The sequence below is a fragment of the Apodemus sylvaticus genome, chromosome 10 (assembly GCF_947179515.1).
Source record: "Apodemus sylvaticus chromosome 10, mApoSyl1.1, whole genome shotgun sequence".
Taxonomy (NCBI): domain Eukaryota; kingdom Metazoa; phylum Chordata; class Mammalia; order Rodentia; family Muridae; genus Apodemus; species Apodemus sylvaticus.
The window spans coordinates 28,344,391-28,359,274 of record NC_067481.1 but is presented as its reverse complement, the minus strand read 5'-3'; the positions used below and the strand labels follow the sequence as shown (position 1 = coordinate 28,359,274).

At 45.7% G+C, this 14,884-nt stretch overlaps 1 protein-coding gene across 1 annotated transcript; it reads right to left on the bottom strand.

Annotated features, from left to right (window-relative positions):
* Positions 1-3,281: 3,281 nt before the first annotated feature.
* LOC127695550 (transmembrane protein 92-like) lies at positions 3,282-4,913 on the bottom strand. The gene is made up of 5 exons (XM_052197784.1): positions 4,833-4,913; positions 4,463-4,485; positions 3,888-3,971; positions 3,551-3,749; positions 3,282-3,383 (listed from the first exon to the last, which is right to left on the bottom strand). The coding sequence occupies exons 1-5, from the start codon at positions 4,911-4,913 to the stop codon at positions 3,282-3,284; spliced, it is 489 nt and encodes a 162-aa protein (XP_052053744.1).
* Between the last annotated feature and the right edge of the window lie 9,971 nt (positions 4,914-14,884).

Genomic DNA, 14,884 nt, shown 5'->3' with positions numbered 1-14,884 from the left:
AGGATGGGGAACTAAGTTTTTCAGAGAGGTTAGTAGCAGGGCAGGTTATAAAAAGACCAAACCTCCAAAATGGCAATGAAGTCTCTGGAGTGACTCCTGGGAGGGAGTTGGGAATGGGAGGGGCCACACAGGGACCAGGGGACTACTGGGACGGTAATTCTGTGCATGATATCTCTACAGGTGGGGCAGAAATTAGATAGGCTTCCTGAGATAGTTACCTTTGGTTTGGTTTGGTTTGAGAAAGGGTGGGTTTTCCTGTATATATAAAGCCCTGTGTGGCCTTGGACTCAATACTTAGACCACGGTGCATTCAAACTCACAGACCACCTTACCCCTGCCTCCTGATTGCTGGGACTAAAGGAGTGGGCCATCATGCAATCAATGGGCCTTCATGCCATGATGACTTCTGTCTTTTTCCTCAAAGGAAGTTGAGGATGTGATTTGAGAGGCCTGAGAAGGCAGGTCTGCATGAGTTGCCTTGAGAGACTCTGGAGTATTTTGGAGGAGTTGGGGTCTGGATATCCAATCACTCCCAGCTAGCTAGGGGTTGTACAATTCAGTCACAGTTGTCCTATCAAGGTTAAGAAGAAGGGGAACCACCTATATACATTCTCAAGACCATGCAGGGCACTCAGTCCTTTAAGCCTTAGGTAAACTCTGTAGGGTAAGCCTTACAAATCCATCTGTCCTGTAGCTTGTGCTTGCTTACTTCCTTAAGACCCAAACTTTGTTTGGTGTTGAAATAAATAAATAAATAAATAAATAAATAAATAAATAAATAAATGAAATTTGAGGAGGAGATACACTTGCGTAGTGTTTTAAGAGGCTCAAATTTTCACAAACTTTATTCACCTGAGCATTAATTAGAAATGCCAGGCTATAGAGATGGTTCAGCCCATAAGAGCCCTGACTGCTCTTCCAGAGGTCCTGAGTTCAATTCCCAAAAACTACATGGTGGCTCACAACCCTTCCTCTCCAGACTGGGATTCCTCTGGCTTTCCTAGAACACTTGATTTGTTTGAGGCTGGTCTTGAACTCACAGATTTGCAGATTCCCTCTGTCCCCCAACCTGATATACATACATACATACATACATACATACATACATACATACATATATTGGTTTTTGGAGACAGGGTTTCTCTGTGTAGAGCTGGCTGTCCTAGAACTCACTCTGTAGACCAGGCTGGCCTTGAACTCAGAAATCCACTTGCCTGTGCTTCCCAAGTGCTGGGATTACAGGCGTGTGCCACCATGCCAAGCTTCCCCAACATGATATTAAAGGCATGTGCTAGCATGCTGGGCTCAAATTGCTTTCTTATCAAACCCAGGACCACCAGCCCAGGGATGGCCTCACAATGGCCAGGCCCTCTTTTTTATTTTTAATGCCTTGTAGCCTTGCCTACAGCCAGATGTTACAGAGGCATTTTCTTCATGTTACAGGGCTGTTCTTTCCCTGTGTAGCCTTGGCTATTCCACAGACTCTCTTTACCACTGGGTCATTTTTCCAGCCAGCTAACGTCCTTTCTTATACCTTGATCAACACCCAGCACCCACAATTTTGCTATTAACTGTGTGGAGTCCAAGTTCCAGGGGATCTGAAGCCCACTCCAGCCTCCTACGATCTTGAATGCACTTGGTACACAAATACACATGCAGGCAAAACACTAATATAGACAAAAAAAATCTTAAATTGGGCAGCGGTGGTGCACACCTTTAATCTCAGCAATTGGGAGAGAGAGGCAGGTAGATCACTGTGTTTGAAGGCAGCCTGCACTACATAATGAGTCAGGGACAGCCGGGCTACACAGACAAGCTCAGTCTTGAGGAGAGTTTTTGTTTCTTTGTTTATGTTTACGTTCATGATTTTCGAAACTGTTTCTCTATGTAGCCATGGCTGTCCCGGAACTCTTGCTGAGCAACTCAGAAATCTACCTGCCTCTGCCTCCCTAGTGCTCAGATCAAAGCCATGCACCACCACTGCCCAGGAGGAGAGGGTTTTTTTCTTTAGAGTTCTCCTAAGCTAGCCACCTGCTCACTGCTCCCAGTAGCTGTCATACAGTACAAGATTGTTGGAGCTGCATCTGGGGACTTACCTCCAGATGCTACACATGCTAGGCAAATTCTCTACTACTGAGCTATGTTGTCAGTAACCCTCCCCACCATGGCTTAACTCATTGTAACTCTGGCTAGATTCAGAGCGGTAATCCTTCTGCCTCAGATTTCTGACCAACTTGGAACTACACCACAGCACCTGTGTCTTCCAGATCTTAATAGACACGCAAAGAAACATACAAACACACATTTATAAAAATGTAACAATTACATGTATTTTAGATTCCTGCTATGTAATTTCCTTTTCTCCCAATAAAACAGACACAATGTAGGTTGGCATGACAGATCCTTCATCATTAGGGGATGTGTGCCTGTCTTACAGAAGAAGGTCCCACAGGTCAATGGATGTGGACCAGGGTTTCACAGCCTTTCTGGTCCAGAGTACCAGAAGATGCTTATCTGCATCATTGTGTGCCTTGCTCCATAGGAGTCTAACCATGCCTGCTTCTCCAGGCTTTCTCCCTCCCCTACCTTCTGCTAAGAGGCTGTTTTCTGGCTTGTATATCCCTATGAGTCCCATGGTTATGAGTCAAGCTCTGGTCTCCCAGGAAAGCAGGTCACAGGACTGGAATAGAATTGGGAAAGCTTTCCTGTTCATTTCTTTAGTGCCCCCAAGTCCCAGGAAGCTGAAGGTCTAAGCCTTCATCACATCTTGGATGCTCAGTCCTCCTAGCAGGTGTCAGTGCAGTCAGTCACCAATGGAAGAAGCTGGAAGTGTTTCCTCAGCCTCTGACCTTGTCTCCATCCCTACACTGCAGCCAGCTTCTGACACTCAGTCCCTGGGTTCTCACATTGCTATAGAGGGACAGCGAGGCCCTCTCTGCCCATGTATGGTTGGAAGATGGCTCAGAGTCTGTGTTGTTCAATCTTAAATCTCTGCCAGGCACAGAAGTGCTTCTGTAGGATTGCGGGGTGAGCTGTCCAGTCAAGGTTGGCAGTCCACTAGCAATGATCTCTCTGCAACCACTACAGGTACTGCCAATTCTTAAAGCTGTCAACAACCTTGATTGTGGGACAGAGATTCTGGACTTAGCTCTCAAGCCAGAAGGAGAGGGTTAAGCATTGTATAAAAACAATAAATTAAATCAAAGTACAAGAGACATGATGGGTTCAGCATTCATTCCAGGGTCCTGGGCTTGATCCAAGAGGTCTATGTGTAAGGGAGCTCACAGGGTTGCATAGGCATTCTCTCTCATCTGACCAGCAGGGCCCTCAGGCATGAGGCTGGAGAAAGGAAGTGGTTCTGTGGGAGTTGGATTCAGAACAACCTGCAGGAGAAAAGAGATACTTGTTTTATTTAGAGTCTGGGGGCAAAGAATGGCAAATAGGGTTGGCAGAGCCACTGCCTATCCATTATCCCCCTTCCCCAACCCATTATGACAACATGTTCAACAGCTGGCTATAAAACATTAGATATTTGGACAAAAAGACGCACCCGACTGTAGCGAGGTGGGGGATCCAAGGAGGTGATCCAAATGCTCTCTAGGGGAGCAATGGAGGTCGGTTTTTGGGGATTCTGATGATCCCCTGTTCTGTCATCTTGCTCCTCTCTTCTACAATTGGGACAGAAGTATTCCACTAGCCCACAGATGCAAAAGATGGTGACCGTGACCAACAAGATGATGAACAAGACCCTAGGGTGGGGGATAGTATTGTCATGAGTACCTAGGCCATGCTCCCTTGCCAAACCCCCTCCAACACCCACCCCCACCTTGTCTCTGGTGGACCCAGCCCTCAGTGAATGATGACCAGAAGTGGTGACCCCGACTTACAGGAAGGGGTCATTTGCAGGATCCCAGGCCTTTCTTTCTGGGCAGCATTCATTGTCACAGCATGTGAATCCTTTGGGGCAGCTTCTAGTCAGGACAAACAGACATGGGGAGATACTGATGGCATCAGAGTGTCAAATAAAAGGTCCCTGATTCCCTAGACTCTGTGAAGCTCAGGTTGCAAGCCACTCTTAGTGGTTTTGGGGTACAGTTCCATCCTGGGTTCACTGGGAGGATTCGGGGTCTGGACTTGACGCCTGAGTTCAGAGTTCATCAGGGCAGGATGCCACTGTTCCTCAAGCAGAATAATCATGGTGCTGATCTCCCATGGGAGGCAGCAGTGGGACATTGCCCATGTGACCCCCCCTCTCCCAGCTGTGAAAGGTTGGGGATTAGCAGCAGTTCCAGACTGCAGATTCTGAGGTTGGGTAAGGTGAGATGGGCTATGGTTTCAGCAAAAGTGATAGGAATTAGGAGTCTGTCCCCTTATGCAGGGCAGAATCTGGGCACATGCAGGTTCCCCCACCCCCACCCCACCTTCCTTTTACTGATAATTCTAGACAAAGTCCCATACTTACAAGCTGTCACATGTGTTTGCCCCCTGTGGAAGAAAAAAGACAGAGGTCAATGCTCAAAGCCTGGGAGTTGGGTCTCAGGTATGGGAATGCTTTTCCAACATGGAGATAAATCAGGTTGGTGTGTGTAAACCAGTGCTGCTTATCCATTATGACAGAACTCAAGAGAACATAGAGCTATTCAAGGCTACAGAGACAGTTTGTGGCCGGACTGGGAACAGGAATCTCTGTCTCACAAAGAACTGTAGGCTAGTCTCTGCTCAGAGATTGTTCCAGACAGTGGGTCTCAGACTCTCCCTCCCTCCAACAGCCATGTCCAGGGATAAGGCTCTGCCCCATAGAGTCCTCCCAAATTCACAGAAGAATGGCTTACCTCATTGGTGCTTACTCCTTGGAGTCTGGAAAGCAGGCCAAAGATCAAGGTGAGTATGCCCAGAACACAGGAGTCCATCATCCCTGCAAGGGGGCCACTGAGCTTCTGTGTGTAAGGACAGAGTGACAGGGCAAGACCTTCCCAACTTCCCTCTACCTATGGGGCCCAGCCTCAGGATAGGGGCTCAGTTAACACACCAGAGTTGGGCACAACCAGGGCACTGAGCTGACCTAGAGCTCAGAAAAGGGAAGTAGAGAAGACCTGGCCTTGCTTGAGTTTGAGGAATTGGGAATTGGGAGTTTAGAAGAGATTGATTTGCCAACTTTGTAAGTTGGATGGAGCAGAGCACTGTGGATGTCCCTCTGCTATGCTGTGCTTAAATTGTGGTAAGAGCAGGGCGTGGTTGCCCAACCTTTAATCCCAGCAAGGATAAGAAGGCAAATCTCTGTGAGTTCAAAGCTATTATGATTTAAATAGTGAGATCTGGAGCAGCTAGGATTGAATTAAAAAAAAAAAAAAAGCCAGGTGTTGGTAGCACAAACCTTTAAACCCCAGCATTCCAGAGACAAGAGACAGGTGGGTTACTGAAGCTAGCCTGGTCTACAGAGCAAGTTCCAGGTCAGCCAAGACTACTGGAAAGATGACTCAGAGTTGGAGAGCAGATGTCCTTGGACCTGGATTCTGTTTCCAGAATCTGTAATCAAGACGGCTCATAAACACCTGAAACTCCAGTTCTAGATGATGCCGGCTTCTGAACTCTGAGGGCACCAGGCATGCATATGGGACATAAACATCTATGCAATAAATACTCAGACCCATGAAAAGGAAACAAAAAAATTTAAAACAAAACAAACCTGTAAGGCCAGCCAGGTGATTTGCTGGGTGAATGTGCTTACCAACAAGCCCGAAAACCTGAATTTTGGTTTCTTTGCTTTTGTTTGTTTGTTTGTTTGTTTGTTTAGGTTTTTTTTTTCCCAGACAGGGTTTCTCTGTGTAGCCCTGGCTGTCCTGGAACTCACTCTGTAGACTAGGCTGGCCTTGAACTCAGAAATCCGCCTGCCTGTGCCTCCCAAGTTCTGGGATTAAAGGCATGTGCCACCACTGCCAGACTTTGCTTTCTTTTCTTTATTGGAATTGTTTTCTGATACAGGATCTCTGTACAGAGCTTGGCTGTCCTGGCACCCATTCCGTGGACCAGGCTATCCTCTGTCTCATAGAGATCCCTGTGCCTCTGCCTACTGAATTCAGTGATTAAAGGCCTGTACTGTCACATCCAGCTTTGAAAACCTTAATTTGATCTCTGGGACCCATGTAGTAGAAGGAGAAAGTCAACTAAATGTACTTGACTGCAAACACACACACACACACACACACAAACACACATAAACACAAGGGGGGTAGATAGAGAGAGAGAGCAAATGAATGGATGTAATTAAAATATCTTTCAATATCATTTTAGTATTTCAATTTTTTATTTATTTTATGCATATGAATACACTGTAGCTGTACTGATGGTTGTGAGCCATCATGTAGTTGCTGGGAATTTGAATTCAGGATCTCTGCTCATTCTGGTCAGCCCTGTTTTATATTTTCAAGAGACGCCTTCTCTGTGTAACTCTGGTTGTCCTGAAACTCACTCTGTAGACCAGACTGGCCTTCAACTCAAGTGATTCCACCTCAATCTGTATCCAGTCTGGGATTAAAAGTGTGTGCCTGCACCATCAGATATTATAAAAACAAAACAAAACCTTTAAAATAAAAATTTTAAATTCAAGACAAGCAATAATGTTGCCTTGGCCATGGTGTCTTTTCACAGCAGTAAAACCCTAAGACAGAATTTTGTACCAGAGGTAGGGTATTGCTGTGATAGGCCTGACCATGCTTTTGTTTGTAAGAAAGTAGTTTTGGGGACTTTGGATTTGGAAAGCAGAAGAATGCTTTAAGTAGGGCTAAATGAACCAGCCTAGTAGGAATGTGGAAGACTTTGTTAGTGAGAATGATTTCAATTATGAGGACCTGCACCAAGACATTTCAGTGAAAAATTTCAGTATGTAGTTTAGAAACTACTTATGTATTATTTTGCGGCAGAATGTAGCTAGTTTTTGCTCTTGTCTGAAGAGTCTGCCTAAAGCGAGGGAGAAGAGATTTAGATTAATTGTATTGACAAAGGAAGTCTTAAAAAACCGAGCAGAAAATTTGTTCTCTGGTTAAGTACTCATGCTAAGAAAGGAAAAATATAAAATATATGGTTCCAGTATTAGCGGGGCACCAGGAAGTAAAATGGAGCTGAGTCCTATGCTCTTGGAGAGAGCAGATCAAGGGATTTGGGAGCAAGATCCTGCCCAGCTTCATTTAGGTCCAGGTATGGAGTACATACCTTTAATCCCAGGAGACAAAGCCAAACAGATCTAAGAGTTCAAGGCCTGCCTGGGACCAAGCAGGTTCTAGGTGAAGAAAAGCTTAAATTCAGGCATGCTGGTACATGCCTTTATTCCCAGCATTCCAGAAGACAGAGACATGCAGGTCTCTGTGTTCAAGGTCAATCTGCAGAGCAAGTTCCAGGATAGTCAAGTTTAGGCAGAAAGTTGGGAAACAGAGAGTTGGAAATAGAATAAGGAGTACCATGTTCCATCTCCAGAAGCAGTAGAACTCAGCAGCTACTGAGGTCCTGAGTTCAATTCCCAGGACCACAAGCTGGCTCACAACTTTCTGTACAGTGCTCCCATGCCCTCTTCTGGTCTGTATGAAGACACTGTCAGTGTACTCACAAAAAAAAAATAAAAATAAAAATAAATCTTTGGGCTGGATAGATGGCTCAGCTGTGAAGAGCACTAACTGCTCTTTTAGAAGTCCTGAGTTCAATTCCCAGCAACCACATGGTGGCTCACCACGATCTATAATGGGGATCTTATCCCTTCTTCTGGGGTTTCTGAAGACAGAGAGAGTGAAATAAATAGATATTGAAAGTTTTATTTTGAAAGAAATTGAAAAGAAAAAAGAGAAAGCAGGGCAGTGGTAGCACACGCCCTTAATGCCAGCAGTTGGGAGGCAGAGGCAGGCAAATTTCTGAGTTTGAGGCCAGCCTGGTCTACAGAATGAAGACAGCCAGGGCTACAGAGAGAACTCCTGTCTCAAAAACAAAACAAAAACAAAACAAAACAATAAAAGGCAACAACAACACCAACTACAAACCTCCTGGAAAAAAAAAGAGAGAAGAGAACTGCCACACTAGGGTGAGGGAAAGTGTTTCCTGAGAGCACAGAGAACATGTATTCCACAGATAGCCAAGGTTGTACCTCATGCTGCAGCTGTACTTGATAATGTGCAAGAGTCACCCAGGTAGTACTTGTTTTGATGTCTCGAAGGGTTCATGAAGAGCAGTAGACACTTGCCACTGTGAGAGGCCATGGGAGGCCATTGGTGATTGTGCAGCCTCAGTTGTACTTGATGACCCAGGGGTCAAACATAGAATTGAAGCTGGGCACCTTGAAGAGAGCCTATGAGAGTCTGTTGGGGAAACCTAGTTGCAGCAGAAGATCCAGCATGTTCGAGATGCCAGTACCATGGAATAATGACCAACAACAGCAGCATCAGTGGAGTGGATCAACCTAAGCTTAGAATGCTACAGAGGACAGAGCTGGAGAAGTGATTTGGTGGAGCCCAGAAAATCATGTGTGGATTCCAGACACTAAAAGGAGAAGCTGTAACATTGAAGCTGCCTTGGAGACCCCAAGATTTTCGAGATATCAGAACTATGGGATATCCACTGAGAAAAAGCTGCTAACAGGGAATGGAACCAACCTAGGAAAAGAAGCTTGTTACAGTCAACAAAGATTAGAAATGAGTTGGAGTTCTGAAGACCACTTCTACATCCTACACACATGGAGTTGCAGAGTTTCAAGTTTCCCAGCTGCTTTCCTTTCTTGATTCCAGAATTACAGGTAAGCAATTGGATGGATCTCAGAAGAGACTTTGAACTTAAGACTTGTAACATTGTTGATACTGCTATCAAGTATGGACTCTTTGGAAGTTATACTGAATATACGTTTTATTATGTTATGGCTATATATGGACCCATAGAGTCACATGATTGAGTAAGCCAATGGGGGCCAGGGAGTGGAATGTGATGATTTGTCTGTGCTTGGATCAGGGAGTGGCACTATTGTAAGGTGTGGCCTTGTTGGAGTAGGAGTGTCACTGTGGATGTGGGCTTTGAGACCCTCATTGTAGGTGCCTGGAAGTCAGTATTCTCCTAGTGGTCTTCAGATGAGGATTAGAACTCTCAACTTCTCCTGCATCATGCCTGCTTAGATGCTAGTATGTTCCTGCCTTGATGATACTGGACTGAAACTCTGAACCTATAAGCTAGCCCCAATTAAATGTCTTATTAAGAGCTGCCTTGGTAATAGTGTCTATTCATAGCAATAAAACTCTAACTAAGATACTTTTTAAAAAAAGATTTATTTCTTTATTATATGTGAATCTACTGTTGCACATCTATTCAGACACTCCAGAAGAAGATGTCAGATCTCCTTACAGTTGATTGTGAGCCACCATGTGGTTGCTCAAATTTGAACTCAGGATTTTCAGAAGAGCAGTCAGTGCTCTTAACTACTGAACCATTTCTCCAGCCCCTAAGACAACTTTTTATGTGAAATTCAAAATCACCTTACTTTTGAGACAGGGTTTCTCTGTGTACTCCTGGCATCCTGGAACTCACTCAGTAGACTTGGCTGGCATTAAACTCAGAGATCTGCTTGCCTCTGCCTCCTTAATACTAGAATTAAAGGCCACTACCTTGCTACTAAATAAAACCAACATCACATATAAATGCTAAAATACATTAAGTGAAATTCAAAGTGTCTCAGGATTTACTTGGTGCATTTGGCTCTGTTCACATTTTAAACGTCACAGCAATGACACTAGACAACAGGAACTCCATCCTTTGCTCTATAACTTCTGAGAGAAGGAAGTGTGGTACCTACACTTGACCCCTCAGAGTCCAAAAGGGTCTGTAATCCCCTGCTTCAAAATCCTGACTAACCTGGAACTTCACCACAGCACCTGGTTCTTCTAGATCTTAATACAGGTGCAGAGAAACACACAAACACACATTTCTAAAAATGAAATATTTAAGTTTATTTTACAAATCTTCTATGAATTTATCATTTCTCCCAATAAGACAGACACAGTGCTGGTTGGCATGACAGATCCTTCATCCTGAGGGCATGGGGGTTCAGCGTGGATGCATGTCTAACAGAACTAGCTCCCACAGGTCAATGGATGTCACTAGTGTTTCACACCCCATCCGGTCCAGTGTACCAGAAGGTGCGCATCTGCATCTTTGTGAGCTTTGGTGTGGGCCTCTCTGCAGATTTATCCTTAGAAGTGGCATTGCACCTGGTCTCATCCTGGACATCGAGAATACGAACAGTAGAGTAGTGGCTTTACAATGATTGGTGGAATGGACAGTGCTAGGTCACCTCTGAAAACCTAACATCTCTTCACTCTCACCCACAGTAGGGACTATAATGAGTGGGAATAGATGCATTCAGGGGCCTGGAGAGATGTCTCAATGGTTAGAATACAGGCAGCTCTACAGAACTGGGGTTCAATACCCAATACCCACAAGCCAGGACATAGTCATCTAGAACACCATTTCCAGGGGATCTGACACCCTAACAAAACACTGACACACATTTTAAAGATGATAAAACTTTTCAGCCACTAAACTGCAGAAAGCAACTCTCTCCAGGCCATACCACTGAATGAAAAGCCCTATACCATCTTCAATAGCCAGCCTGGTTTACTGAGAGTCCAAGATAGACACACCTGATTTGCCTGCACACCTAAGCTGTGAGCATTGGTAGTGTGGTCTGTCTGAAGAGAAACAGGGGCCTTCGGCCCTCTGCAGTACACACAGTAAAGACAGGGGTAAGGTGCAAAAGCATGGGCACCAAAACTGTCTTTACTCATTGACCCCTCAATACAGTCCACACTCCAGGCTGTCCTCAGTCTCTCAGCTACAGGATAAAACCTTCTCTTTAGGAGTCTGAGTTCTAGTGCCTGGAACCCAGGCTCAGCAGGAGGAGCAAAGTGGGGTCTGCCTCCCCTCTCCCTCCAGGGGATTCCAGGAGAGGAATGTGGAAGGAAGTGTTCCTTGGCCTCACTGGACAGGAGTCTAACCATGCCTGCTTCTCCAGGCTTTCTCCCCACCCTACCTTCTCCCAGAAGCCTGTTTCTCACTTGTATCTCCCTGAGAATTCCATACTTAATTGAATTCTGGTCTCCCAGGACTGGATTAGGATATCTTGGGAGTTTCCAAGTTCATTTCTTTATTGCTTCCAAATCCCAGGAAACTAAAAGTATAAGCCTTCATCACATCTTGGATGCTCAGTCCTCCCAGCAGGTGTCAGTGCAGTCAGTCACCAATGGAAGATGTCAGAAGTGTTTCCTCCTCCTCTGACCTTGTCTCCATTCCTAGGTTGCAGTCAGCCATTGACACTCAGTCCCTGGGTTCTCACATTGCTATAGAGGGACAGCGAGGCCCTCTCTGCCCAGGTATGGTTGGAAGATGGCTCAGAGTCTGTGCTGTTCAGTCTTCAATCTCTTCCAGGCACAGAAGTGCTTCTGTAGGATGGCAAGGTGAGCTGTCCAGTCAAGGTTGGCACTCCACTAGCAATGATCTCTCTGCAACCACTACAGCCATTGCCAATTCTTAAAGCTGTCAACAACCTTGAATGTGGGACAGAGATTCTGGACCCAGCTTAGATCTCAAGACAGAAGGGGAGGAGGCAGTGGTGTATAAAAAAATATTAAATCAAAGTACAAAAGACATGATGGGATCAGCAGTCATTCCAGGGTCCTGGGCTTGATCCAAGAGGTCAGTGTGTGAGGGAGCTCACAGAGTTGCAGAGGCATTCCCTCTCATCTGACCAGCAAGGCCCTCAGGCCTAAGGCTGTAGGGAGGAGATAGTTCTGTGGGAGTTGGATTCAGAACAACCTGCAGGAGAAAAGGGATACTTGTTTTATTTAGAGTCTGGAGGCAAAGAATGGCAAATAGGGTTGGCAGAGCCACTGCCTACTCATTATCCCCCTTCCCCAACTCATTATGACAACATGCTCAACAGCTGGCTATGAATCACATCAGGTATTGGGACAGAAAGACTCACCTGACTGTAGAAAGGTGGGGGATCCAAGGATCTGACATAAATGCTCTCTAGGGGAGCAGTGAAAGGTGGTCTGTGGCTTTCTGATGATCCCCTGTTCTGATGTCATCCTGATCTCTTCTACAGTTGGGACAGAAGCACTCCAGTAGTAGCCCATAGATGAACAAGAGGGCAACCATGATCAATAAGATGATGAACAGGAACCTAGGGAGGGGAGGGTATTGTCATGAGTGCCTAGGCCATGCTCCCTTGCCAAACCCCTTCCATCACCCACCCCCACCTTGTCTCTGGTGGACTCAGCCCTCAGTGAATGATGCCCAGAGGTGGTGACCCCCAGCTTACCTGAAGGGGTCATTTGCAGGATCCCAGGCCTTTCTTTCTGGGCAGCATTCATTGTCACAGCATGTGAGTCCTTTGGGGCAGCTTCTAGTCAGGACAAAGAGACATGGGAAGATACTGATGGCATCAGAGTATCCAACAAAAGAGTCCCTGTTTCCTTAGACTCTTAGACCCTCAGATTGAGAGCCACCCCCTGTGGGTGTGGAGTACAGTTCCATCCTGGGTTCACTGGGAGGAATCGGGGTCTTTCCTCGAGGCTGGAGTTCAGAGTTCATCAGGGCAGGATGCCATTGTTCCTCAGGCAGAATGGTCATGGTGCTGATCTTCCATGGGAGGCAGCAGTGGGACATTGCCCATGTGACTCCCCCTCCCCCAGATGTGAAAGGTTTGGGGTTAGCAGCAGATCTTGAGGTTGGGTAAGCTGAGAGGGGCTATGGTTTCAGCAAAATTGATAGGAATTATGTGTCTGTCCCCTTACCAGGGCTGAATCTGAGCACAGGCAGGTTCCCCAACCCCGACCCTGCTTTCCTTTTACTGACAATTCTAGACAAAGTCCCATACTTACAAGCTGTCACATCTGTTTACACCCTGTGGAAGAAAAAAAGACAAGGTGAGTGCTCAAAGCCTGGGAGTTGGGTCTCAGGTTTGAGAATGCTTCTCCAACATGGAGATAAATCAGGTAGGTGTGTGTAAACCAGTGGTGCTTGTCCAGCATGACAGAACTCAAGAGAACACAGAACTATTCAAGGCTACAGAGACAGTTTGAGGCCTGATTGGGAACAGAAATCTGTGTCTCACAAAGAACTGTAGGCTAGTCTCTGCTCAGACATTGTTCCACACAGTGGGTCTCAGACTCCCCCTCCCTCCAACAGCCATGTCCATGGATAAGGCTCTCCCCATATGGTCCTCCCAAAGTCACAGAAGACTGGCTTACTTCATTGGTGCTTACTCCTTGGAGACAGGAAAGCAGGCCAAAGATCAAGGTGAGTGTGCCCAGAACACAGGAGTCCTTCATCCCTGCAAGGGGGCCACTGAGCTTCTGTGTGTAAGGACAGAGCAAGACCTTCCCAACTTCCCTCCTCCTATGGCTCCCAGCCTCAAAATAGGGGCTCAGTTACCACACCAGACCTGGGCAGGACCAGGGCCTTGACCTGACCTAGAGCTCAGAAAAGGGAAGTAGAGAAGATCTGGCCTTGCTTGAGGTTGAGGAATTGGGAATTAGGAGTTGAGAAGAGATTGATTTGCCAACTTTGAAAGTTGGATGGAGCAGAGCACTGTGGATGTCCCTCTGCTGTGCTGTGCTTAAATAGTGGTTAGAGCAGGGCGTGGTTGCCCAACCTTTAATCCCACCAAGGATAAGAAGGCAAATCTCTGTGAGTTCAAACTAGTAGGATATAATTAGTGAGATCTGGAGCAGCCAGGATTGAATAAAAAAAAAAAAAAAAAAAGCAGGTGGTGTTAGCACAAGCCTTTAAATCCCTAACTAAGACAAAAATTTGTACTAGAATTGTGGTATTTCTGTGATAGGCCTGACCATGGTTTTGGTTGAAAGAAAGTAGATTTTGGGACTTTGAATTCCGGAAGCAAAAGAATGCTTTATGTAGGGCTTAATGGGTCAGCCTAGTAGGAATGTAGAAGAAGTTGATAGTGAGAATGATTTGAATTATGAGGACCTGGACCAAGATATTTCAGTGAAATTTTTCAGTATGTGGTTTAGAAACTATTTTTGTAGTATTGTGATGAAGAATGTGGTGACTTTTTGCCCAGGTCTGAAGTGTCTGCCTAAGGCTAATGTGAAGAGATTTAGATCAATTGCATTGACAAAGGAAGTCTCAAAAAGCCCAGCAGAAACTTTGTTCTCTGGTTAAGTCTCCATGCTAAGAAAGGAAATATATAAAATATACGGTCTAGTATTAGCAGAGCACCAGGCATTGAAATGGAGCTGAATCCTATGCTCTTGGAGAGAGCAGATTAAGGGATTTGGGAGCAAGATCCTGCCCAGCTTCATTTAGGTCCAGGTATAGAGTACACACCTTTAATCCCAGGAGACAAAGCCAAGCAGATCTATGAGTTCAAGGTCTGCCTGGGACAAAGCAGGTTCTAGGTAAAGAAAAGCTTAAATTCAGGCATGCTGGTACATGCCTTTAATCCCAGCATTCCAGGAGACAGAGGCATGCAGGTCTCTGAGTTCAATGTCAATCTGCAGAGCAAGTTCCAGGATAGCCAAGTTTAGGCAGAAAGTTGGGAAACAGAGAGTTGGAAATAGAATAAGAAGTACCATGTTCCATCTCCAGAAGCAGTAGAACTCAGCAGCTACTGAGGTCCTGAGTTCAATTCCCAGCACCCACATGGTGGCTCACAACTTTCTGTACAGTGATCCCATGCCCTCTTCTGGTCTGTATGAAGACACTGACAGTGTACTCACAGACATAAAATAAAAATAAATCTTTGCGCTGGAGAGATGGATCAGCTGTTAAAAGCGCTAACTGCTCTTCCAGATATCCCTAGTTCAAGTCCCAGCAACCACATGGTGGTTCACAACCA

Coding starts and splice junctions, on each gene's coding strand:
- LOC127695550 (XM_052197784.1), bottom strand. CDS start 4,913: ATGATGGACTCCTGTGTTCTGGGCATACTCACCTTGATCTTTGGCCTG. Junction 4,486..4,832: donor AAGGAGTAAGCACCAATGAG/GTAAGCCATTCT, acceptor TTTCTTCCACAG/GGGGCAAACACATGTGACAG. Junction 3,972..4,462: donor GCAAACACATGTGACAGCTT/GTAAGTATGGGA, acceptor TGTCCTGACTAG/AAGCTGCCCCAAAGGATTCA.